The sequence below is a fragment of the Anguilla anguilla genome, chromosome 17 (assembly GCF_013347855.1).
Source record: "Anguilla anguilla isolate fAngAng1 chromosome 17, fAngAng1.pri, whole genome shotgun sequence".
Classification (NCBI taxonomy): domain Eukaryota; kingdom Metazoa; phylum Chordata; class Actinopteri; order Anguilliformes; family Anguillidae; genus Anguilla; species Anguilla anguilla.
This window is the reverse complement of record NC_049217.1, coordinates 25,143,115-25,170,603: the sequence shown is the minus strand read 5'-3', so window position 1 is coordinate 25,170,603 and position 27,489 is coordinate 25,143,115. Positions and strand designations below refer to the sequence as shown.

Genomic DNA, 27,489 nt, shown 5'->3' with positions numbered 1-27,489 from the left:
TTTAAGCTCGGTATATTTTCCTGAAAAATCTGTCAAAGAGGTATTAAATTGCAAATGTACGACGAAAGAAGACACATTAGTCTCGTGCATATTTCATATGTAGATTAATTCACTCACTTTAAAGTTCAGTAAGGTATCGAGGAAATTCATGATAGGGTTTGTGTTCCTGTGAACACCGTGGTTTCCCCCAGGTGGGGGCACTGCACCTCCACAGAATTCATGAGCACCTCCGAAAACATCAGGGACAAATCAATAACACCTCTGACTCAGGCCTCCATAATCTTACATTGGACCGTTCAATAAATGTGGTGCGATTGAACAAGACTAACTTTGGCTTTGTGAAGCCATGTTTTCACCAGGCCAGGTGTTGGCTACACCAGTGGTTGCCAAAGCGGTGGGTAGAACCCGTGGGGGAGACACGGTGAGGGCTGAAGGATTAAGGCACAGTACAGGATGTGTGTGTGGGGTGTTGGGGGGGGGGGGGGGGGCAGCACGGCGAAGCAGCACGGCGCGGCGCGTAGCGTGTCTCCACTGGTTCCGTTTGTGTCGCGCAAAGGCTTGCTTAAAGCTCTATATTCCTAGTAGCTCTCGCAGTCTGCAGTAGGATTACATCGTGTATTTCACGTTTGTTCACGACTGTTGATTATGGGTAAGTGAATACTTGGTGAGAGACCTTTTTCAGTCTGTTAATATGGTAATATTTTTTTAACACATGTAAATACGTGAGAAAGTAAACACTTTAAAGAATTACCGTAAGCTTAAATCGCAACGTAGCCTACATAATAATTAATCTCAAACTGCATTAATTTATTTGCTTGGTTAACAAGCGTGCCAACTTTATGAAGAATATGTAATGATCATAATAGTAATAATAATAATAATAATAATAATAATAAATAATCCATATTCAACCATTGGGAATTCCCGTGTCGTCTTGTTATTCACGTCAAAACATTTATATGATCATATTTAGTAAAATCAGTTAATCGTCAAAAAGATAGCATAACAGTTTAAACTTGAAGGGATATGAACACCACAACGTCATGAACACCGGAAGCTTTGAAGTACAAGTGCAATAAAGGCTTGCTTACAACTTCATTTATAAAATAGGTGCATTTTCATCGGCAAGACCACTAAATCTGATTTTTTAAAGCACTGTGGATTATCTGATTTTATTAACAAGCCTTTTTTGAAAGCACGGCGAACGAAGACATCGGAAAAGTCAAATAGGCTGAGCAATGGTTGGTTAAAAACTACCTTCCAACACTCGAGCTAACAAACCGCTGCTCGGTGCATTCACTTCTACATCATTCAATAGGCTACGTCTTTCTGTGGTGTATTTTTAAATTTACCCCGCCCCCTCCGCAAAATAAGATAGCGAAACTAAGTTTGCCTTTCTCCCAGGTTCCAGATTTTTTTTTTTTTTTTTTCCTGCCAGGACAATAGAAAAACGAAAAGGCTTGTATTTTTTTAGCTGCTTATAAAATATCTGGTGTTTATCTGGTTTTATCTTGTTCTCCACTACTGCAAGAGGGAACTAGGGACACACCCCCAGTAATATAAGGATGAAATATAAATCAGAGAATGTATAACTACCATTTTATAGCATATTTCTGTGTATAAACAGGCCATCGTGACGCGTGACAATCCGAAAAAATAGAGCAGAAGCGAAAAACTACGCTTCAGTTCGCTTGTGTCGCGCGAGCTTGGCAGCCGGTTCGCGACGCGTTCGCATCTGGTGGAGACGACGTCGCCCGCTGCCGTTGTAATAACAGTACTTCAACTACGCGCGTAGTGCGCTCGCGGTCGATACGCGTGCGGTGGGTGCCCGGCTTTACTCTTTGAGATCATGTAGTAGGAATAAAATAAGAAAATATAATTAATGTACTGAGAATAGATACTAAGAAATAATAACAAATTAATAACAACAACAACAACAATAATAATAATAATATTCATAAAAATACATGTTTGAAACTGGAAAACGGATTTTTTTAAATTAATTTTTTATAGATGGCTGGAAAAGAAAGGAGTAAAAGCAAGGTTATTTTGATTTCACACACTTAAAGATGGTGTTAATATATATATATATGTATATATATATATATATATATATATAATTTAATATCTTTTACTTTTGTATCTAAAAAGTTCTTTGTGTGTTTATTTTTATTTTTATTTGTTTGCTTATAAGTTAAATGTTCTTAAATATAGAAACTTTTAATAAAATATAAGTTTTTCAAATTGATTTGAAAATGTTGCACTTTTTGACAAAATATCGGTCAAAACATCTTTAATCGGTGGGCTAGAACTCTCCAAAATCGGGATCGGCATTGGTCGGGCTCTACTTAGGACTATAAACTGTAACACTCTATTGAACGTTTTTTGTGCAAAGTTAAGATATTTTACATATTTAGATACGTTAAGGGATTTTGTGTTTAGAAATAGACTCGAAAACTAAACTGAATTGTCCCTTCAAGTTCAATGTTCAATGTCTTAGCTTTACACCTTTTCTCCACACCCAAATAAGCAAGACAATAAGTCCAAGTTTGACAGCCATTTCGTAAAACTACGTTCAATGTAATAAAACATATAGGCCTACTATATTTTTCTAAGTGCATAATAGTCAGTTAAATCACAAAATGGTGCCATATGTCTAATAACAAATGTGGATTCTCACAGACTAAACTGCATAAAGTATTCAGTTTGTTAATAAAATTTTAATGCAGACTCACCAAATTCAACAACCACACTTTCGAAAGTCCGTAGCCTACAGAAGCGCACTGCAGCAACTGCAAAAAAAGAAAAAGAAATTAACAAAATAGTATAATGTATTTCAAACTAATATGGGATCATGAAATGATCACATCATTGCATGATATATATATATATATATATATATATATATGTACCCAATACATTACAACTTGACAAACAGTTAATACGAAATAATTCCATCATTCATGTTACGTGAAAAGATCATGCTAAAATATAACTTTTATACCCAGTCTATACATTATGGCGAGCGATAGAGTTTTACTTTCTTATTTGTTTCAGACATGACGCATAATGTCGGCAGAGCATTGAGTGAAAACATTGAGAGCTGTAGGCCAGGAAAGAATATTTATGTATACAATTTATGAATATGATTATGTATATCTGAGAGCATGGTAAAAAGAAAAAGAAATACAATTTTACCTGACTGACACAACTCCTGATTGTTCCCACTCACAAATTGGAGTCGTTTCCATATAACCGTGTTCCAGATCGAGCAAAAGTGAAAGTTCGTAGTAGCCTAGGCTACAGAACATGGGTGTGTTTAGCGATGCTTATTGTCGACACCTTTGAAACTGAGAGAAACGTCTGTTGGGAAAATCTCCGTAGCACCAAATGATTGCAAAGGTGGTAAATAATTTCCCATTGGTAAATGCAATGTCGCAGTTTTCCTATTGGCTAAGCGAGCGTTGATGGGCGTGGGCGAGGGCTGTGAACGAACAGAGGAAAGGCCACCTAGTCTTGTACTTTCTTCAAACTGCACTGCTTCCTGTAGAACAGAAAGGGCTTCACCATGGCAAGTACTGTAACTATTTAACACTATCTATTGAAACATCTTATATTATTCCTGTCCATGTCCATATGCCATCCTCATCCTCACTCACTTGGCCTCTAATTTTACTAAACTGAACCTGCACAACAAAAAGTTTTCAGTAAAAAAAGGTTTGGTGGGTAGAGTGAGAACAAAACAGGGAAATGAAGACAAAGTGAAACTAATGAAGAGAGCTGGAGCCCTGCATACTGCAGCACATATGTAGGTGCGCATGGATTGAATTTGGGGGGAATGTTTAGTTTGTGTTGTAGTAATAGTAACTGGAGTAGTCGTAATAGTAGGTGTGTATGCATGTGTGTATGTGCATGTCTGAGACTGAGAGTGAGTGCGTGAGAACTGCAAGTCATTTTACAGAACACCTCTTTTTATATGTATTTAAAGCGAACCATTAAAATCCTTTCTGTGTCAAGTGCTTTTTTGATGGAAGAAAAAGACACACAAGTGAAAGGATGGACTGTGGGTGTCTTGGTAAGGAACCATTGATTTCAGGATTATCCCTATCCTAATGGTCAGGAGATTCAAGATTTCCAGTTTGTGGCTTGAAAAGGCTATTGACACCACCTCATGTGAGGCATGCAGCCAGTACCATAATGACAGCGTTAGCATAGCAAGTGACCTGTGATCACAATATTTTAATGATTTTTTTTGACATTCCATGTTTCATTTCCACATGTATTGAACAGCAGATTAATTCAGTTTGAAACCAATACCATTAATTTTACGCCTTGAAATGCAAAACAGAACAGATATCTCTGGGAAATTGAATAACGACTTGTACGAGTAACTAACTTAAAAATATATATTTTTGTATTACACTGCAACAACCTTGTCTTTTCTTTATTCAAAGAGTAACTGTATCTATTTGATATGTATGCAATGCATTAATTATTTGGTTGTGTGTGTAAGGTAGGTTGTTTTGGATGGCTGGATACTTACCAGCTTCAGAGATATGCAGCAGAGCTATATGCTGCTAAAGACACCGGGAACGTTACCTGTACGTTACAAATATTCTACACCACACCTGTCCTAAAATTGACACTACAAGGAAAAGTTTTATTTAAAGCAAATAAATCAAAAAGTGTAGTTTATCAAGAAATCAGTACAAATCAAGATAAAATGGACAGAGATAGGTTTTAAGCTTGGTATGTTTTCCCGAAAAATCCGTCAGTTATTAAATTGCAAATGTATGATGAAAGATCCTGTCACATTAGTCCTGTGCATATTTCAGTAGATTAATTCACTCACTTTAAAGTTCAGTAAGGTATCAAGGAATTTCATGATATGGTTTGTGTTCCTGTGAACACCATGGTTTCCCCCAGGTGAGAGCAGAGAGGCGTGTCTCTCATCCTGTAGCCTGTGTGTGAAAACTGAGCCATTGGGGAGAACTAATGCTGCAGTAACCAGAGTAACTCAACAAGATCAACTGTGTCCATCAGCAGACTCACTGTCGGTCAGCTGATGACATGGGCATAGCCATGGTTCAAACCCGCACCCCACTGCCAGACACATAGATACACAGAAATGTTACATAAATTTGATCTTGTCTATGCCATGTATACTATGAAATTACACATCTTTCAAATTCAATCTAGTTTTCAATTGTATATTGACATGCCCATAGCCATCAGCATGGCTTTGATTGCATTGAATGAATCACAGAATATTTCATATTTTTACAGGCATTTCAGTTTCAACTGATCACAGACACAAATCGCTGAAATCATAAGTATGAAAGACTTGGAATTTTTTCAATCAAAAACATTGAAAAGCAAATGTATGGTTTTGGAAAAAACAGCAGATGAAGTAGTTACACAATCTACCACATGGGGCAGTGTAGAGCAGTGTTTAGTGTGGCGTGACACTGTCCTCTTCCAGGGTCACCCTGTCAGGCTTCTCTGCTTCACTCACTACATAACTCCGTGTTCCGTGTCCAGATGATGCTGAACTCTCTGGTTTAGTCCTTTTCAGCCACCATGACACTTTCTAACTGTAAAGTTTCTGAGCAGATTGATAATCCCACACAGAGCTGCCTGCTTCAGAGGGGGCTGGAGTCCCTCCACTCACTGTAACACAACACCACCAACAAGCTCTGTTACACTAAGATACATCTGCATTACATTCTGTATATTACATTCATTTTTGTTATTTTCAGCACCTGCTGCATAATGATTTAAAATCATAACATGATTTAAGATTATTATGTCAATCATTGTCTTCTGTGAAGAATGAATATGTTTTTCATTCATGCTTAATATGCAAGCATAGTTTACATTGATCCAAATCAGCAAACTGTTTGATGTTCATATGTTTTTCCAGATGGTTATTAAATCATTTGTTTTAAAAGCAGTACTTTACTGTGGTGTTCATATATGTGGGCAATGTATACAAAACATCCTGAATAAGTTAACTATTAACATGTAGATTGCATTTTTAAGCATTTGAGAAGATATAAAAGGTTTTACAATGTAGACAAAGATAGTTACTTGGAAAGTACAATATAAATTAATCATTGTTTACTTTTTGTATAATGTATACGGTGGTGATTGTTAATGGACTTGAAGCTAAACTGTAGGTGCTGAGAAATTCTGTTGAAAGAAAGATGATGAATAAAACTCACAAGAAGGAAGAAGTAATTAAAAGCTGTTTCTCCACTTCCTGAATGGCAGTGTGGATCCCTTTGTCTCTGAGTCAACCACAGCCTTCAACATCCTCTCTATCAGCTCCTCCGCTCTTCTGCTCCATTCCTCCTCAAAGCTCTTCTGTTTTATTTCCATTTTCTTTTCCGCAAAAAAACAAATGTATGTTAAAATGCGAGGGGGCTGACAGATTTACAATCTGTTGATTAACATCAGGGCTGCCCAAGCTTGTTTGTGGAGATCTACTGCCCTTTAGGTTTTCATGTGCTTTGTTAGGGTTGGAGTGAAAACCTATGGTACGTACTGTACATCTCCTGAAACAAGGTTGGGCAGCCCTGATTTGCAGTACATTTTGTAAAACAATGTATGATTAAATCAATTATACAAGCTACCACATGGGGCAGTGTAGAGCAGTGTTTAGTGTGGCGTGTCACCTACACTGTCCTCTTCCAGGGTCACCCTGTCAGGCTCCTCTGCTTCACTCACTACAGAACTCCGTGTTCCGTATCCAGACGTTGCTGAACTCTCTGGTTTACTCAGCCACCATGACACCTTCTTGCAGGAAACCTCATGAGCAGATTGATCCCACACAGAGCTGCCTGCTTCAGAGGGGGCTGGAGTCCCTCCGCTCACTGTAACACAACACCACCAACAAGCTCTGTTAAACTCAGATTCACATGTTGTATTCTGTTTTATTTAGGTTATTTTCTGCAAATGTAGCATCATAAATATTTTTGAGATCTTTTTGATTCACATAATGATTTATGATAAAAAGGTTATTTAAGCTCATTATGTGAAACATTCACTTCTCTGGTGCAGCATGGACTGATATTTCATTTCTACTTAATTTGCAATCATATGTTAAATTGATCCAAATTACAAATCTCTTTAATGTTCATATGTTTGTCCAGATGGTTATTACATCCTTTGTTTTTAAAGTAATATTTTAGTCTGGTGTTCATATATGTTGGAGGTAAGGGTTTTAGGGGTCACCTTCTGACCTTATGTGAACAGACACTATTTACAAACAACTTCACACATCCACACAATAAAGCCACAAACTAAGGGTATTTTGTGTTTTTTCCTTCTACTGCTTCTTCTTTTTCCTGCCAATTACATCATCACAAATGCTCCAGGCCCACAAAGAATACCTCTCCCCATTGGACATTTAGCTACATCAGCCAATAAAAACATTGGATACGCATGGAAAATGGACAAAAACAGAACTGCACATCTTTTAAATAAAAAAAAAACTTTGGCTGTGGCTAGTTCACTAGTAGCTGACTGGAAGCGCATTTGCCTATAGGACCTTTGGACAAGTGAGAGGCGCGGACTTGGGAAAATCTCTAACTCATTACATAGGCTAGCTTGCAAACAAATAATTGGATGAGCAGGCCATTTGGCTCTCTGGACTGTTGCCCTCTGGACAAGACTGAGATAAGGGGAACTGGACTGGTTGTTTATGGTTGTGTGAGCAAGCCGTTGGCTCTCTGGAATGTTGCCATCTGGACAAGACTAAAGCCGCGTTTCCACCAAAATTACCCGGAACTTTCAGTCCCAGGAACTACTTTACCAGGAACTAAAAGGTTCCTTCAGCCAATGGTTGTCTGCATTTCCACCGGGGTCTAAAGTACCGCGAAGATTAGGCAAATTAGCCAACTGACGTTGTCGTCGGTCCATCTGTCATATGATTTCTTCTGTAACCCCATACTACCACCGAAGTAGCCTACATTATTTTCTAATAACCGGGACAGCCCGGAGGGGTTTATTCCACTTATATACAACGGGTTACCAACAATGACTATATATGGTTACTTTTGTATTTATTGATTTTCATATATCCTCTCAAACACATTCATTAACAGCAGAAAACATGCACACGTTGTAAACAATTTGCTGTTACTTTTACTATTACTTTCTCGTTGTCAATTCCATATAGGCTAATCGCAAAATGACAAGAATAGAACGAAAACTCGGACTTGCGTGAAAATGTAAATTAGTAGGCTAGTGGTACAGCCACCGTTTGCTTTCCTTCGAAGTTACTGCTAGCCGAGCAGCGAAGCATACCTCACATAACTGTATCAAACGTTTTGAGTCAATTACAACGGGCTAACAAAGAAAATCCGGAAGAAAATATTCAGCAACCGAATTAATCCGTTTGAATGTTTTGGTAGCCTACGTAATATGCTGTCCCAGCACGAATGCTTAGCATTTTATAAAACGAATACTAAAGCAAGAAAAGAACAGAAGAGCACACGTTATAATTCCAAGACGTTGACAGGTTATAACCAAAAGTAGGCTACTGCGCCGCATAACATACAAGTTTGATTTGAAGTTATTATGAAAATAAATTGGTTTGCCGCTGCATATTTTCAAACATGGCGGGTAATGGCGGAAAATAAATACAACACAAATGCTACGAGTACTCGACCAATCAGAAATGTTCAGCGCTGCAAGCTCCACCCAAAAGGTTCCTGTACTTTCGGAAAGTACTACCCCCCGAGCAGGAACGTTTTGGGGGGTAAAACAAAGCCCCCAGAACTAAATTTAGACCCTAGTTCCTGTGGTGGAAACGCACTGAGTTTCTCAAAAGGTTCCTAGTTCCGGGGTATAGTTCCTGCGGTGGAAACGCGGCTTAAGATAAGGGGAACTAGTCTCTTTGTCTATGGTTGTAGGTGTGTGTGTTTTGGGGCCATTAAGGGTGAAAAGATCATCATGCCTCTGGCAAAATGGTGGGGCAACTGCTCCTGACAGTATCACAGTGCCCTTATGTGGGCCCCCTCTGCCATTACACTTTTTATTTCTTTTCTGGATCTGGACTCTAAACCATCTGTTTGTCATATTCAAAAACCCTGTAAAACCTTACAAACCATGCACATGTTTTCATTATATTACTGTATTATGCATTATGTAGTAATAACATGGATTGCATGTAAAATGGTTCAACAAAAGGGTATTTTCATGACAACTGCACCACAATATTACATCCCCCTGACATGTTTGGTATGGATGTATTCAGGGAAATTCGAGAAATTGAATGAAATATGTTTCATACCAAATAGAATTTTATAAAACATCTTTTCAGAAACTCAGGAACTATTCCAATGGAATGTCTTCTCTGGTAATCATCTCCTTTTCCCAATTTCCCCACTAATTGTTTTTACAACAGCCCCCAAACGGGGGGGGGGGGCCCTAAATTCCAGATTTTATCATTCGTCCAGGTTAATTTATGGCAATGCCGCCTGGATCAAACGTGGGATTTGGCTTAAAAAGAAAGGGAGAAGAAGCAATCTGGGAAGATCGCAATTGACTTCCCACACTGCACATAGTCTGTGTTCTGTGTGTAGCTGAACAGGAAGATCGTAATCGACCTCCCACACGGCACATACTCTGTGTTCTGTGCGTAGCTGAACAGGGAAGATCGCAATCAACTTCCCACACTGCGCAGGATCTGTGATTTTGTGTGTAGCTAAACAGGCTGGGTAAGAAGTTTTTACTTTGTATTTATGTTTTAAAAACCTTCCGTATTTTAAATTGACTGAGAATTTGAAGCTAATGACCTACCTGCCTGTTAAATAAATTCTTCTTATTTTTAACTGTGTGGTCTTCATGACTCTAATCCATTTTATCTTTTTTTCAGCCGAAATTCCGATTAAATACTCAGGGGGACAATTATGACTAGGACCTAGTGATCAGGGGTCTAGTACAGCGAAAGTCTTTAGTGAGGTCCTCAAGTTAGATAGGCGACCACGATCTGCCCGCTAACAGGATTGGTGTTGTATTGGTTCTGGAGTTTTAGCTTAAGAGGACCCATGGGCGTTATATGCCGGTTCTTGTCAAATTCGTCTTAAGGAGCCCGATAGATGCACACTGTCCTGGGCTCATAACTATCTATGCACAAAGGAAGGCATGTATTACGGTGGTCAGCCTCCTACCCTCTGTAGGCTTCACCGAACTGAGATTTAACAATAGTCCTAATCCCGGGAGCATATATGGAGGAATGATGGCACAAGAGTCGAGTGTAACCACTCCAAGTTCCACGTATAGTTAAAACCAAATTTTAAATTGTAATTTCATTTGGAGTCAGATTATTACGAGAGTAAAACCTAGTAACTGTTACGCTTACTTGCTGTGGTCATGGATATATTTGATGTGTTGTTCCGCTCATTTGTGAGTATTCTGATGCTCCCATTGGAATATTGACGGTCCGGCGATGGATCAGATATATCTCTGATGACAGCATAGCCCCGTTTGCGAACGGAGAGTAACCAGAATGCTACTGGTCCGTTTCAGGCCAGTCTTAAGCGGGATATGAAGCAGCGCATTCATATCTGACCCGCGGCGACGGAACCAGTGCATTCTTAAGTGTAATTGTGCCCTGTTCTTACGAACAGAGGAAAAATAACCAACATCTCCATTTTTGACTCACACCAGCCAAAGGAAAACACGCGGTGCCTTCCGCTCCAGCTACAAACCCTCATTGGTGTAGCTGTGAGGTGTTTCCAGTTTGAATCCTTCTGGGTAAAATACACCCACACTATAGACACTTTCAGTATTTTGACCGAGTTTAACTAGTTTGCTAATGAATAACAGAGCGAGTGTATAACGTTAGTACAGGCAGCACGGAAATTAATCACCAAAATCTGTGTGGTGATTCGGCCCAGTAGGTAACGTTACTGGTCGTATGGAAACTGCCGCAAGATAATAATTGCTTCACAACAGGTAGGCTGAATGGGTTTTTTTTACAGGGAGAACGGTCAGGTTGACTGCTGCACCATTTCTACTGTAAACTAAGCTACTGTAGCTAATCTGCAAATGAAACATTTCTAAATTAATGTAGCCCTATAGATCCTCTACTGACCTACAAATAATTAGTAGGTCTGTTGTGTACACAATAGCCCATTAAAAACATTTCCATTTAAAAATGACAAACACGTTCATTTATTTGTCATTCATGATAAAGGAAAAATGACTGAATCCATGCCTATGTGCTTCTTTCAGATAGAATGTATGTGATTTTGCTTGTATTTATGAGTAAGCACGTTTCTCTCATAGCCTAAATTTATATGCATTACTATTATCACTTACTCATAACAAACACAGTTCAAAAAGAAATTACATCAGAAGAAAAACATGTTTTCAACAAAAAAAAAAATGCCAAGTTACTCACATGTACAAAGAACAGAGGACCAAGTTACTTGAAATAATTTAGGTAACATTGCTTTGGAACAAAGCTTATTTAATTTGTGAGAGCAAAGATAGCCAATATTATTTATTATAAGTTGGCTTAATTTTGATATCAACTCTTTCCGCGGCAGGCCTAAATTTTGAAAGTTAGAAATAATTACTTCAATTTGGTGCTTAATACATGCAAGAAACATGATATTTTTATACACTGAGAAGTCATTTCTTTCAGATAAAACTTACAAGAAGGTGGAAGCATATCCAAGCTGCTTCTCCTCTTGAATGGCAGTGTGGATCCCTCTTTCTTTGAGTCAACCACAATCTTTGACATTCTCTCTATAAGCTCCTCCTCCCTTCTGCTCCATTCCTCCTCAAAGCTCTCCTCTTGAACCACTTTCTTTCTTTCATACTTGCCATCTCTGTCTCTCTCCTCTATGGTGAATGGAACAGCCCTGTTCCTGGCTACCATCTCCTCTATCTTCTCCAGCAGCTCTGTGACCTGAGTCCCATCAGCCCTGTTCTTATTGTTGAGAACATGATACCTGTTCCCACATTTCTCTATGAGCTCTTGGAGGGCCCTCCCATCAGTCTCAATGCGCTGCTCAATGGTTGTGTCTCCCAGCCTGTCTCCCCTGGTGAACAGCACTATAGTGTGTCTCCAGACTCTCTTACTGAGAAGCTCCAGGTGTTCCACCGCTGATCTCCTGTGTTCCTCTCTGAATGCTGTGCTCAAATTAATGACCAGGAAGAGAGCGCAGGGTCCCGGGGGACACAGAGACACACTGCGCACAATCTCCTGTTCATCCAGCTCTGCAGTTTGTGTCACAGATTTAAATCTCCACCAGCCTGGGGTGTCGACCACAGTGACCTGTCTCCCAGCTACTTCACCCTGTCTCTTCACACACTGTGCAGTTCTTACTCCAGATTCAAACTCCTCTCTGCCCAGGATGGAGTTTCCTGCTGAACTCTTCCCACTCCATCTCCCCCCCAGCAGCACAATCCTCAGCTCTGAGAGACGGTGCTCCTCCCCTGTCAGAGAGAAAGAGAACAATTTACTCATCATCAGGAGTGTAACTGACATTCAGCTCTGAGTTGAGCTGCTCTCAGTAAATTTGGAGTGGAGAGTATTAAAAATGAAAATATATTCATCACTATGGGCATATGACAGGTGGGATCTGGGTTAAACCTTCATGAACATGGTTGTGTTCATGAAGGTTTCACAAGTTGTGCATGGAACTTTTGCACATATCAACAGAATGTCTTAATTTAATCAAAGCATTTTACAGCCTGAAATTTCACAGCATAATGCTTTCAATAATGTGATGGGAATATCTTAAGAATGAAAAATAATCACACAAAATCTAAAGCAAGAAAAACATTGCTATATTTTTAAGTGCATTAGTGTTATGGGGATGCTGGGTGACTCATCCTGCTAAGACACTGTTCCATAGTGTGGATGCACCTCACAGTCTGCTATCAAACTCTGACTGTGCAGCGCAGACTGTGCTGGCAGCTCCACAAGGCAGCATGTAATTGGCAGCAGCAGGGAGAGTTCAGTCAGGATTTTTTCTCATCCAACACTATGAACCTCCTCAGTTCCACTGAACGTCTGCAGCCTAAACGCGCTCATGAAATCAGCTCCTGCTACTCAACAACTGTGGAGGGGAGAGAAATTGGCAGCTGACAGCCACACTTCAAAGAGAGCGTGTGCTTCTCTGCACCCTGTTTAATCAGGGTGGCTTCAGTGATGACACTGGATTATGAATTACACTGGGAATTGCCAACAGGGAAAAAATGAAAAAACGCAGTGACAATTATTATATAAGGAATTATGACTGTGTCGCAGTCGATCTGCCTGAGGGGCGGATTGGTCTCGGCTGCGCCGGCTGGTGGAGAGAGCACACGCACCTGGGCTGCGTAAGCTAATCAGCCCAGGTGCTTAAAGGTGTGCTGCTCTCCGCAGTTCGGCGCTGAGACTGGGAGCTAACACAGAGAGCGCAGGTATGATTTTTGTTTTGTTTTATTTTGAGCACTGGAAAGAAAGCATTCCTCAGCTGGGATGCTAGAGGAGCTGGACGTGGCCGAGAAGGCGGGTCCGCTGCAGAGCGGCGAACTGAAATAGTTTTCGCTCTGTTTTACTTTCTTTTGTCTTTGTTATTTTAGCTTGCTGTTTTAGTTCATTGTTTTTGCCCGGAACCCGTGAGGGGGAACGGTGAAGCGGTCTGTTAATTTTATTTCGTTTTTGTGTGTGCGCTCTCTCTCTCCATGCGACAGAAACGGTGTTCCTCGGCACTGCCGCATCTCTCTCCCCGGGGTGTCACGCTGGCGTGGGACAGACTGCCTTCGATTTGGCACTCATTCATACAAAACTAAAATCAGGTATTCCGCATCATCATATGTACAAAATGGCCTCTTTAAGCACTCACTCACACCTCAGTGTGCAGCTCAGGGGAACGTCAGGAAAAAAGTAAAGACAGATATACACCTTTCACTGGAGTAACTCTTTTCATTGGTAAAACTCAATAGAAAATAATTCAACGTAGTTATGATTAATGTAACAATTCCACTGTAATTCCTCTACATGCAAAGTCTATATATGAAAAATACTTACCCTCAAAAAGTGCTCTGAGAGTCTTTCTCTGCATCTGAACCTTCGTCATCCTCTGTTTCACTCGCTGTTCCACTGCCCTCCTCTTCTCTTCCACCTCCTGTAAGAGCATGCTATCTACTTCATAGTGAGAGCCTCCATGCCCTGCCACCATCTCCTCTACCTTCTCCAGCAGCTCTGTGACCTGAGTCCCATCAGCCCTGTTCTCATTGTTGAGAACATGATACCTGTTCCCACATTTCTCTATGAGCTCTTGGAGGGCCCTCCCTTCAGTCTCAATGTGCTGCTCAATGGTTGTGTCTCCCAGCCAGTCTCCCCTGGTGAACAGCACTATAGTGTGTCTCCAGACTCTGTCACTGAGAAGCTCCAGGTGTTCCACCACTGATCTCCTGTGTTCCTTTCTGAATGCTGAGCTCACATCAATGACCAGGAAGAGAGTGCAGGGTCCCGGGGGACACAGAGACACACTGCGCACAATCTCCTGTTTCTCCAGCTCTGCAGTGTCCTTCACAGAATATGTCACCCACCAGCCTGGTGTGTCGACCACAGTGACCTGTGTCCCAGCTACTTCCCCCTGTCTCTTCACACACTGTGCAGTTCTTACTCCAGACTCAAACTCCTCTCTGCCCAGGATGGTGTTTCCTGCTGAACTCTTCCCACTCAGTCTCGCCCCCAGCAGCACAATCCTCAGGTCTGAGAGACGGTGCTCCTCCCCTGTCAGAGAGAAAGAGAACAATTTACTCCTCATCAGGAGTGTAACAGACATTCAGCTCTGAGATGAGCTGCTCTCTGTAAGTTAGGAGTGGAGAGTATTAATAATGAAGTCATATTTATCACAGGACATAAGACAGGTGGGATATGGGAAACACCACTAGGAGTAAAATTCTGTATGAGACGTTTCCTCATATCATCATAGTCATATTCAGTTCAATATTTTTTTATAAATGATTTTTTAAAACACATGCCATTCAACATTGCATTTTGAATTTCTAAGGAATTTATAATAATCATAAAAGTATTTATATGCAAAGAAGAACATAGCTATTTAATTAATTACGTGTAGGATATGGAGCTGATTTGTAGCTCAACTTGGTAAAACACTGTTTGAGTGTGTGGATGCACCCCACAGTCTGCTATCAAACCCTGACTGTGCAGCGCCGGCTGTGCTGGCAGCTCCACAGGGCAGCATGTAATTGGCAGCAGGGAGAGTACAGTTAGCAGGATTTTTTGCGTCTCATCAAGCACTAGCAACTGAGTGTCTGCAGCCTTAACGCACGCATGAAATGAGCTCCTGCTACTCAACAACTGTGGAGGGGAGAGAATATGGCAGCTGACAGCTCACACTTCATAGGCACTGCACTCTGTTTTCAATTGACAAAGGGGATTGCAGTAATGAGACTGGATAATAAAAGCAATTGGTCATTCCCAACTGGATGAAAAATGAATTCAGAATTGCAGAGATAATTTTTTTTACAATCACCAATGCCATTTCATTGATTGGTCTTCACACAAAAAATAGATCAAGTATTCCACATATTCAAAATCTAGAAATTTGGACTCTTTAAGCAACTCTCAAACCTCAATTTACAGCACAAAGTCAGGAGGAAAAAAGGACAGATGTATACATCTCTCTGGAGAAAAAAATTTAAGTGGTGAAACACACCACCATGGAAAACGGTTTAATACATTTATGATGAACTTTAGATTTCCACTTTAAATCATCTAAAAGAAATTCCAATAAATAAAAAAACCTACCCACAGAAAGTGCTCTGAGTTTTTTTCTCTGATTCTGAACCTTCGTCATCCTCTGTTTCACTCGCTGTTCTACTGCCCTCCTCTTCTCTTCCACCTCCTGTAAGAGCATTCTATCTATTTCATAGTGAGAGCCTCCATGCCCTGCCATCATCTCCTCTATCTTCTCCAGCAGCTCTGTGACCTGAGTCCCATCAGCCCTGTTCTCATTGTTGAGAACATGATACCTGTTCCCACATTTCTCTATGAGCTCTTGGAGGGCCCTCCCTTTAGTCTCAATGTGCTGCTCAATGGTTGTATCTCCCAGCCAGTCTCCCCTGGTGAACAGCACTATAGTGTGTCTCCAGACTCTCTCACTGAGAAGCTCCAGGTGTTCCACCGCTGATCTTCTGTATGTATCACTGATTGCAAAACTCACATTAATGACCAGGAAGAGAGCGCAGGGTCCCGGGGGACACAGAGACACACTGCGCACAATCTCCTGTTTATTCAGCTCTGCAGTGTCATTCACAGATTGATACTTCCACCAGCCTGGTGTGTCGACCACAGTGACCTGTCTCCCAGCTACTTCACCCTGTCTCTTCACACACTGTGCAGTTCTTACTCCAGACTCAAACTCCTCTCTGCCCAGGATGGTGTTTCCTGCTGAACTCTTCCCACTCTCATCCTCCCCCAGCAGCACAATCCTCAGCTCTGAGAGATGGTGCTCCTGCCCTGCCAGAGAGAAAGAGAACAATTTACTCCTCATCAGGAGAGTAACAGACATTCAGCTCTGAGATGAGCTGCTCTCTGTAAGTTTGGAGTGGAGAGTATTAATAAAGAAATGATATTCATCACTATGGGCATATGACAGGTAGGATTTGGGTTAAACCTTCATGAGCAAAGTTGTGCATGGAACTTCTGCACATATCAACAGAATGTCTTAATTTAATCAAAGCATTTTACATCCTGAAAATTCACAATTTAATGCTTTCAATAATGTGATGGGAATATCTGAAGAATGAAAAATAACCACGCAAAATCTATAGCAAGAAGAACATTGCTATATTTCGAAGTGCATCAGTTTTATGGGGCTGCTGGGTGACTCATCCTGCTAAGACACTGTTCCATAGTGTGGATGCACCCCACAGTCTGCTATCAAACTCTGACTGTGCAGCGCAGGCTGTGGTTGGCAGCTCCACAGGGCAGCATGTAATTGGCAGCAGCAGGGAGAGTTCAGTCAGCAGGATTTTTTGTCTCATCCAACATTATGAACCGCCTCAGTTCCACTGAACGTCTGCAGCCTAAACACGCTCAGGAAATCAGCTCCTGCTACTCAACAACTGTGGAGGGGAGAGAAATTGGCAGCTGACAGCCACACTTCAAAGGGAACGTGTGCTTCTCTGCACCCTGTTCAATCAGGGTGGCTGCAGTGATGACACTGGATTATGAATTACACTGGGAATTGCCAACAGGGAGAAAAATGAAAAAATGCAGTGAAAATTATTATATAAGGAATTATGACTGTGTTGCAGTCGGTCCGCCTGAGAGGCGGATTGGTCTCGGCTGCGCCGGCTGGTGGAGAGAGCACACGCACCTGGGCTGCGTTAGCTAATCAGCCCAGGTGCTTAAAGGTGTGCTGCTCTCCACAGTTTGGGGCCGAGACCGGTAGCTAACACAGAGAGCACGGGTATGATTTTTGTTTCGTGTTATTTTGAGCACTGGATAGAAAGCATTCCTCAGCTGGGATGCTAGAGGAGCTGGACCTGGCCGGGAAGGCGGGTCGGCTGCAGAGTAGCGAACTGAAATAGCTGTCGCTCTGTTTTACTTTCTTTTGTCTTTGTTATTTTAGCTCGCTGTTTTAGTTCATTGTTTTTGCCCGGAACCCTTGAGGGGGAACTGTGAAGAGGTCTGTTAATTTTATTTCGTTTTTGTGTATGTGCGCTCTCTCTCTCCATGCGACAGAAACGGTGTTCCTCGGCACTGCCGCATCTCTCTCCCTGGGGTGTCACATTGGCGTGGGACAGACTGCCTTCAATTTGGCACTCATTCATATAAAACTAAAATCAGGTATTCCGCATCATCATATGTACAAAATGGCCTCTTTAAGCACTCACTCACACCTCAGTGTGCAGCACAGGGGAAAGTCAGGATAAAGTAAAGACAGATATACACCTTTCACTGAAGTAACTCTTTTCATTGGTAAAACTCCTCAATAGAAAATAATTCAACGTAGTTATGATTAATGTAAAAATTCCACTGTAATTCCTCTACATGTAAAGTCTATATATGAAAAATATTTACCCTCAAAAAGTGCTCTGAGAGTCTTTCTCTGATTCTGAACCTTCGTCATCCTCTGTTTCACTTGCTGTTCCAATGACCTCCTCTTCTCTTCCACCTCCTGTAAGAGCATTTTATCTATTTCATAGTGAGAGCCTCCATGCCCTGCCATCATCTCCTCTATCTTCTCCAGCAGCTCTGTGACCTGAGTCCCATCAGCCCTGTTCTCATTGTTGAGAACATGATACCTGTTCCCACATTTCTCTATGAGCTCTTGGAGGTCCCTCCCTTCAGTCTCAATGTGCTGCTCAATGGTTGTGTCTCCCAGCCAGTCTCCCCAGGTGAACAGCACTATAGTGTGTCTCCAGACTCTCTCACTGAGAAGCTCCAGGTGTTCCATCACTGATCTCTTCTCTGTATCTCTGAATGCTGAGCTCACATTAATGACCAGGAAGAGAGCGCAGGGTCCCGGGGGACACAGAGACACACTGCGCACAACCTCCTGTTTATCCAGCTCTGCAGTGTCCTTCACAGAATATGTCACCCACCAGCCTGGTGTGTCAACCACAGTGACCTGTCTCCCAGCTACTTCACCCTGTCTCATCACACACTGTGCAGTTCTTATTCCAGATTCAAACTCCTCTCTGCCCAGGATGGTGTTTCCTGCTGAACTCTTCCCACTCCGTCTCCCCCCCAGCAGCACAATCCTCAGCTCTGAGAGACGGTGCTCCTCCCCTGTCAGAGAGAAAGAGAACAATTTACTCCTCATCAGGAGTGTAACTGACATTCATCTCTGAGATGAGCTGCTCTCTGTAAGTTAGGAGTGGAGAGTATTAATAATGAAGTCATATTTATCACAGGACATAAGACAGGTGGGATATGGGAAACACCACTAGAAGTAATATTCTGTATGAGACGTTTCCTCATATCATCATAGTCATATTCAGTTCAATATTTTTTTATAAATGATTTTTTAAAACACATGCCATTCAACATTACATTTTGAATTTCTAAAGAATTTATAATAATCATAAAAGTATTTATATGCCAAGAAGAACATAGCTATTTAATTAATTACGTGTAGGATATGGAGCTGATTTGTGGCTCAACTTGGTAAAACACTGGTCCAGTGTGTGGATGCACCCCACAGTCTGCTATCAAACCCTGACTGTGCAGCGCAGGCTGTGCTGGCAGCTCCACAGGGCAGCATGTAAATTGGCAGCAGCAGGGAGAGTTCAGTCAGCAGGATTTTCTGCGTCTAATCAAGCACTAGCAACTGAGTGTCTGCAGCCTTAACGCGCGCATCAAATGAGCTCCTGCTACTCAACAACTGTGGAGGGGAGAGAATATGGCAGCTGACAGCTCACACTTCATAGGCACTGCACTCCGTTCCCAGTTGACAAAGGGGATTGCAGTAATGAGACTGGATAATAAAAGCAATTGGTCATTCCCAACTGGATGAAAAATGAATTCAGAATTGCAGGGAAAATTTTTTTACAATCACCAATGCCATTTCATTGATTGGACTTCACGCAAAAAATAGATGAAGTATTCCACATATTCAAAATCTAGAAATTTGGACTCTTTAAGCAACTCTCAAACCTCAATTTACAGCACAAAGTCAGGAGGAAATAAGGACAGATGTATACATCTCTCTGGAGAAACAAATTTAATTGGTGAAACACACCACCGTGGAAAACGGTTTAATGCATTTATGATGAACTTTAGATTTCCATTTTAAATCATCTAAAAGAAATTCCAATAAATAAAAAAACCTACCCGCAAAAAGTGCTCTGAGAGTCTTTCTCTGATTCTGAACCTTCGTCATCCTCTGTTTCACTCGCTGTTCTACTGCCCTCCTCTTCTCTTCCACCTCCTGTAAGAGCATTCTATCTATTTCATAGTGAGAGCCTCCATGCCCTGCCATCATCTCCTCTATCTTCTCCAGCAGCTCTGTGACCTGAGTCCCATCAGCCCTGTTCTCATTGTTGAGAACATGATACCTGTTCCCACATTTCTCTATGAGCTCTTGGAGGGCCCTCCCTTTAGTCTCAATGTGCTGCTCAATGGTTGTGTCTCCCAGCCAGTCTCCCCTGGTGAACAGCACTATAGTGTGTCTCCAGACTCTGTCACTGAGAAGCTCCAGGTGTTCCACCGCTGATCTTCTGTATGTATCACAGATCGCAATGCACACATTAATGACCAGGAAGAGAGCGCAGGGTCCCGGGGGACACAGAGACACACTGCGCACAATCTCCTGTTTATCCAGCTCTGCAGTGTCATTCACAGATTGATATTTCCGCCAGCCTGGTGTGTCGACCACAGTGACCTGTCTCCCAGCTACTTCCCCCTGTCTCTTCACACACTGTGCAGTTCTTACTCCAGACTCAAACTCCTCTCTGCCCAGGATGGTGTTTCCTGCTGAACTCTTCCCACTCCATCTCCCCCCAAGCAGCACAATCCTCAGCTCTGAGAGACGGTGCTCCTCCCCTGTCAGAGAGAAAGAGAACAATTTACTCCTCATCAGGAGTGTAACAGACATTCAGAGTTGAGCTGCTCTCTGTAAGTTTGGAGTGGAGAGTATTAATAATGAAATGATATTCATCACTATGGGCATATGACAGGTGGGATTTGGGTTAAACCTTCATGAACAAAGTTGTGCATGGAACTTTTGCACATATCAACAGAATGTCTTAATTTAATCAAAGCATTTTAGAGCCTGAAATTTCACAACATAATGCTTTCAATAATGTGATGGGAATATCTGAAGAATTAAAAATAATCACACAAAATCTACAGCAAGAAGAACATGGCTATATTTGTAAGTGCATTAGTGTTATGGGTCTGCTGGGTGACTCATCCTGCTAAGACATTGTTCCATAGTGTGGATGCACCCCACAGTCTGCTATCAAACCCTGATTGTGCAGTACAGGCTGTCCTGGCAGCTCCACAGGGCAGCATGTAATTGGCAGCAGCAGGGAGAGTTCAGTCAGCAGGATTTTCTGTGTCTCATCAAGCACTAGCAACCGTCTCAGTTCAACTGAGTGTCTGAGGCCTAAACACGCTCATGAAATGAGCTCCTGCTACTCAACAACTGTAGAGGGGGGAGAAGTTGGCTTCTGGCAGCCCACACTTCAAAGAGACTATGTGCTTCTCTGCACTCTGTTTAATCAACAAGGAGGGCTGTAGTGATGAGACAGGATCATGAATGAAACTTGGCATTTTTGTTATTGCGAGACAAATAAAAAAAATCACAGTACAGATTGTTTTATAAATTGTGAATACCCATTATTTGATTGGTGTTCTCTCATACAGAAATTATATCAAGCTTTCTACAATATTAAAATGCACATATTGGATTCTCTAAGCAACCACTCACACTTCAGTATGCAGCACAATGGAAAGTCAGGAGAAAATAAGGACAGGTACAGACGAGTGATAAATTATAGGAAAAAACTAGTGTCTTAGTAAGGTTTTGGGCCACCATGAGCCACCAGAACAGCTTCAATGCACCTTGGCATAGATTCTACAAGTCTTTGGAACTCTACTGTAGGGATGGGACACCATTCTTTTTAAAGAAATTCCCTCATTTGGTGTTTGATGATGGTGTTGGAGAGTACTGTCAAACACGTCAGCCCAAAGACCCCAGGAACATGCTCTCCACAGCATAATAGAGCCACAGGACCCCCTCACTGTAGTGGTCAAGCATTGAGGCCTGTATCATTCTCTTGGTGTATGCCACACATACATTCGCCCACTTGTTGAGAATGTGGTGAAGTATGACTTATCTGACCATATCATTTTTTCCCACATCTCTGTAGACCAACACTTATGGTTTTTGTACCACTGAATTCTGAAATGTGCATTCGTCTTTGTAATGAGGGATTTTTGCTCTACAACCCCACAATAATATCCCTCTCTATGTAGTTGTCGACAATCTGTTCTTGTAGACAGTCTGTTCATGTCCTGCATTGACATTCTCAGTCACCTGAGGAAGAGTTGATCTTATGTTTTTCCTCACATATCGCACTAATGCGCAAGCATCACTGTCATCCCAGTGTGCTTTTGACCACAATTTTCAACCCCATTCACTGCTGTCTTTCCCATTGATCTACATGCAGATGTCACTTTAGCTACTGTTCCTTTTGAAACACTAGCCAGTTGAGCAGTGTTTGTGACTGAAGCTCCTGTCATCCGGGCCCAACCCTCTTTCAAAGTCACTAAGATCTTTTACCTCCTGCAATCTTGATCCAAAATCCAGGTCAACCCGGCCTACTCTGCATTTTTACACATTCCTCAGAGCATGATAGAATATTAATTGCTTAATTGCATCATGCAATACACCTGTATGGAAGCATCTGCATTCATTATGTTTCTCCATTTATTTATTCAGTTTTTTCCTTTAATTTGCCACCCGTCTGTATATTCATCTCTATGGAGAAACACATTTCATTGATAACACACACCTCAATGGAAAATGATTGAACACAGATAAGATTAATCTTAAAATTCCGCTGTAATTCATCTAAATGCAATTTCAATTAATAGAAAAACCCTCAAAATGTGATCTGATTGTCTGTCTCGGTTTATTAACCCTCATCATCCTCTGTTTGACTTCACCTTCCACTGCCCAATTTTCCGAACTGAGTGGTTGTCTTGGCGCCACACAACACACTCCTGAAGTGTATACGTGCTGTGATTGGTCCCAGTAATGTGGGCATGAGCGAAAGGATGTTTTAAAATCTGATTGGCTGGTCTGCACTCAGTAAAAAAAATTCGTTCCAAAAAATTTTTCCAATTCGTCCTGTCCGAAAAATCCGCAAATAAAAGCAAGCCACAGGCAATTACAAATGTAAACAGGCTGCATTTATTTGTGGACCAGCCACATTTATTTAAAGATCACCTGAATTTAATGATCAGCTACATTTATTTGTATACCCATTACATTTTTAAATTTATTTTAGAGACAATAATAAACCCATGAAGAAAATTTTTCTACACAGAAAGAGGACACTCACCATGATGAGAGGTCACAACACCAGCTGCCATGTCAGCCCCTCTCTTTGTCCAGTTTCCTCTGCAAAATAAAATATTTTAATGGCATTTTAATGAAATCATTATCAGTTTTTGTTTAGTACGCTTATTCTTCTTCTGTTGATTTTTTGCTAAAATATTTTCACACACAAAGTGTGCCACATTTGCACATCAGGTGTTTCTCCATCTTTTAGTTCTTGCTGGGATCGTTCACTTTCTTGGGCCATTTTTTCAGTTTTTTTTGCATATTTTCAATAGCCACAGACAGACTTTATGTTAAGACATTTTACATATTTAGAGAAGCTTTTGATGATGAGTATTCGAGGCATCAGGGGTTTGTGGTTTAAATGAAGAAAATACACTTCAAAATGAAACTGAACTCTTTTGTACAGCCTTCCGTGATCAATGTTTTTTCTTTGTATCTTTTTTCCTGCCAAGGTAAGTCAAACAGGTTTGACTGCCTTTTTGTAAAAATATGTTTGACCAAATTTTTTTGAACTTTGAAAGTCAACATTTAATGTAATAATAAGAGATGAAACTAGCCCCACCCTTTTCTAACATGAAAACATCACATTGAAGGTGCTTACTTTATACTCATTTTACATTATGGTAAGGGATAGAGTTGATTAAATATCGTGTCTTGCTTTGAGACATTATGAAATATTGTATCTTGCTTTGAGACAATAATGTAGTCTGAGTGGTTCAAGTGAGAACATTGAGAGGTATAAACTAGTCATGAATATTTATATATTAGGCATACAATCTATCAGTGTAAATCCAAAGTATGCATTAATACATACATACATACATATATGCATGCATGCATGCACTGCATGACAAAAGCAGCCCGGTGGCCAATCAAAACCAAGCCATTGGCTGATAAAACCTACCCAAAAACCAGCTCAGTATCAGAAGTCAAAATATGTCCCTGATAAACCCTATGCACTACTTTTTCCAACAGCATTACTATCATTGCCAAATCTATTGTAACATTTACCAACTAATATTTTTATTGTAGCAGGGCTAAAAACATGTGCAGTTTTCACTAATAGTTATTTCACCAATTATCTTAATGAATAAATATTCATAAATAAATTAATTCATTATCATAAATAAAGTATAGCTCACTGATAGCGTCAAACATTCAATGATGTACAAATGACATTGTTGCTGTGCTGTCTGTCTCTTGCAGTTACTGCAATTACATTCTTATTTCTGCTGACATACCATATTCGTCCTGTTAATTCACTACTTCAATCACACACTCACAGCACATGTGTGTGCAAATAGGCTATGTACAGTGGTTGAATTAAAAAATTATTTCCACTTACCTGTCCGATGTGTAGTTGAGGTTGATCGTCTTTCAGCTGATGATATAAATAATGATAGCTTCGATTTTGTTTGTTTAAACTCTTTGCCGACGTTGTGGGAGTGGTGCATTTTGGTTCCAGTAGAGCAGGTTTGTCAGAATGCGGATGGGAAAAAAATAACCTTACAGGCAGTCTAACTGTGTTTGTGCCAGCTCGTTCGGAGCATGCCTTATGATCATGTGTATGTACTGACCTGGAGTCAGGTTAGGATTTAGAGTAATTAGGACTTGATTTTACAATCCCTTCAGCTGATTGGTTCTTACTCGTAGGGTGCGGGGTGGAGGGACAGATGGCTTACAGGGTCCATACTTTTTCACTGTAAGAAGGAAAGATCTGTTCAAATCAAATGGACTTTGCCTTTTCATCTGAAATTTGTCAGACACAGTAAGCGAACATAGGCTACTTAAAAAAGAAAAATGCTAATGTCATATAGGGTGGCACGGTGGTGCACTGGGTAGCACTACCACCTCACAGCAAGAATCTCAGCTTGGGCCTTTCTGAGTGGAGTTTGCATGTTCTCATCGTGTCGGTGTGGGTTTCCTCCGGGTGCTCCGATTTCCTCTGACAGTCCAAAAACATGCAAATAGGCTGATTGGAGACTCTAAATTACCCATGGAGGGAGTGAATGTTGCGTGAATAGATTCAGTAAGCTTGCTTCATGTTTATCTGTGAAGGAGAAAGATACATTCCTAGTGTCAACCCACCCTTTTAAGATAATGCCAATCATGTTTCTACTATAGCCTGAAAATGGCCGGGGTTGCAGTTCTGGCAGCCACCCAATCAGTAAGTGGGAACACATTTCCCTGCATTTGTCAGGCTATGATGTCATAGGAAACAAAGCATAAACATAATGCAGGTTTACAAGAATGTTCCCAAGCAACATATATTTTTGTAAAACTTCCTTATGCTATACCATCAATATGATGCAGTGTAACATTGCAGAAATATAATGAGAATATTACAGAATCCAAAATGGCAGACATCTACTGACTAATAATAATAATAATAATAATAATAATAATAATAATAATAATAATAAAATACATTCTCTTAAAAGGTGGCAAAAGTTATTGGTGGTTTTAATATCCTGACATATATTAAGTATAGAAGCAGTATATTTGACAACACATCTTCTCCTAAACAATCATCATTTATATAAGGTTAGCTGGGCCTCGCTCTGGATAAGAGCGTCTGCTAAATGCCTATAATGTAATGTAATGTAGTGTGTGTTGGGAGGGGCTCAAATGCATTTATTTATTCTTCACACTCTGTTCTTTTAAGACAGCTTTTTGCACTGGGGCATTTAGCAGCCTGTCCACCATGTCCAAACATGACCGATACTATGTGTGGTAAGTACTTACATTTGTGCAGATTTAGGCCAGTTGTTTAAGGCTTCATATGATTTTAACAACAAGTCAGACGAAACTCTGAGGAGGGTTTAGTGCAAAAGACTGCAAGGGTAATGGAAATGGTGTTTAAAATACTTACATTCAAATTCTCTCAAGTCCTTGACTAAATCACAAATCAAATCGAATAACCCTGTGGAAATTAGTATACAGCAGCCATGCTGGAATAAAGAGTTAACTATACCTTTAATTAGAAACTATTTATTTTCAAAAATCTTTCTGCACCAATTTACACTGTTTTTGAGTTTCACCCTCTCCCCCAAACTTGTGCTCAGTGCTGGTATTGAAGCTTGAATACAAACCTCATTTAGCCAAAGTTTCATTAAAAAAACCTGACAAACCTGCTTAAAGGACAGCATGGTATAAGTGTATCACACCCAAGTGCTCTGACATTCTGGCATAATGCTGATGATGAGGCTAAATGAATGTTTCAATTCAGGGCCAAAAATATTATCAGAATATCTTTATTAATATTTTCAAACATGATGCTAGGTCTCATACAACCAAACATAAGCTTAGGCTCTTTTTCACTTCAGGAAAACAGCCCTGACTCTGTGCTTACTCTATAGGCCTATACTGGCCAACACTGTGAACCTTTGTTCTAGTATGAGAAGCACAGATAAAGCAAATTGCATTTTGCAGTTATTTCACTGCAACTGCAGGTTTTTAAAGGTACTTCAGGTATTTGCTTAAAACAAAAAAAAATTAAAAAATGATTCCAACAAAGAAAGTAATAAAAAACACAAGGGCACTATATTAGGCATGTGAAAGTGTGTGAAAAGTGCTATTATGAGTCCCTTTTACCGTATGGAGAGCCCTATATACGCCTCCACATGAAAGGCAGTGGGATTGTGCTGGCAGTACACAGTGTGCAGGTCTCATTCGATCTTTCTCAAAACCTTTTACCCAAAACCACAACAGTGTTTGAGTTGTGTATTTATATAATTATAGGTGAATTAGATATTTATATAGTATCATGTGACATACACATACTTTTACTGAACATTCATTTTTTGTTGCAAATACTTGTCACTTTGGTGAGTCGTGTGGTGTGGTCCATAGGAGGGTTTATGTAAGGAGGGCTATCCACTCTCCTTTATATATAGAAATATATATAGAAATTATATAAATAGGCCTATGTTAATGTAATGGTGGAGTTGGCGGTGAACCCAAGAGCAGAGAAAGGCTGCAGGAGAATTGGGATTGAGTTGCAAAAAATAACAGGGACTTTAATGAGTCAAATCAGGATGTGAGCATACAAAAAACCAAGAGGGCTCAGAACAAAAAAACCAAACACTGGAGACTATGTACAACACTGAAAGAGCACCTGATCAGAGGCCAGCACAGAGCAGCAGGCACGAAGGCTTAAGACTCAGGAAGGAGCAAAGAAACTATGCAGAATAAATGGTGTAACTAATTAGCTCTCGAATTGCAAACAGCTGAACACATGATCACATAATCAGCATTCATGATGACTATGTCGCCCTCTGGCGACCAGCAGGAGGGGGTGCAGCTTGGATCCTCACAGTTACAGTTTTTCTCAATTGTTTAAACACATTTTCTGAAATTATAGCTCAATTTCTCAAAACTCTAAACACAAAGCACAGCAACAGTTAACCTTTTGCCAAAACTA

General features: G+C 40.7%; 1 protein-coding gene across 1 annotated transcript in view; it reads right to left on the bottom strand.

Moving 5' to 3' along the window:
- LOC118217155 overlaps positions 1-27,489 on the bottom strand; it is a 152,494-nt gene that overhangs the window by 73,135 nt on the left and 51,870 nt on the right. The window contains exons 10-12 of the mRNA XM_035398977.1: positions 18,071-18,781; positions 16,319-16,501; positions 14,039-14,566 (exon numbers count right to left, since the gene is read on the bottom strand). Of these exons, the coding sequence (XP_035254868.1) occupies positions 14,039-14,566; positions 16,319-16,501; positions 18,071-18,781 (1,422 nt within the window). The remainder of the gene's footprint in view (positions 1-14,038; positions 14,567-16,318; positions 16,502-18,070; positions 18,782-27,489) is intronic.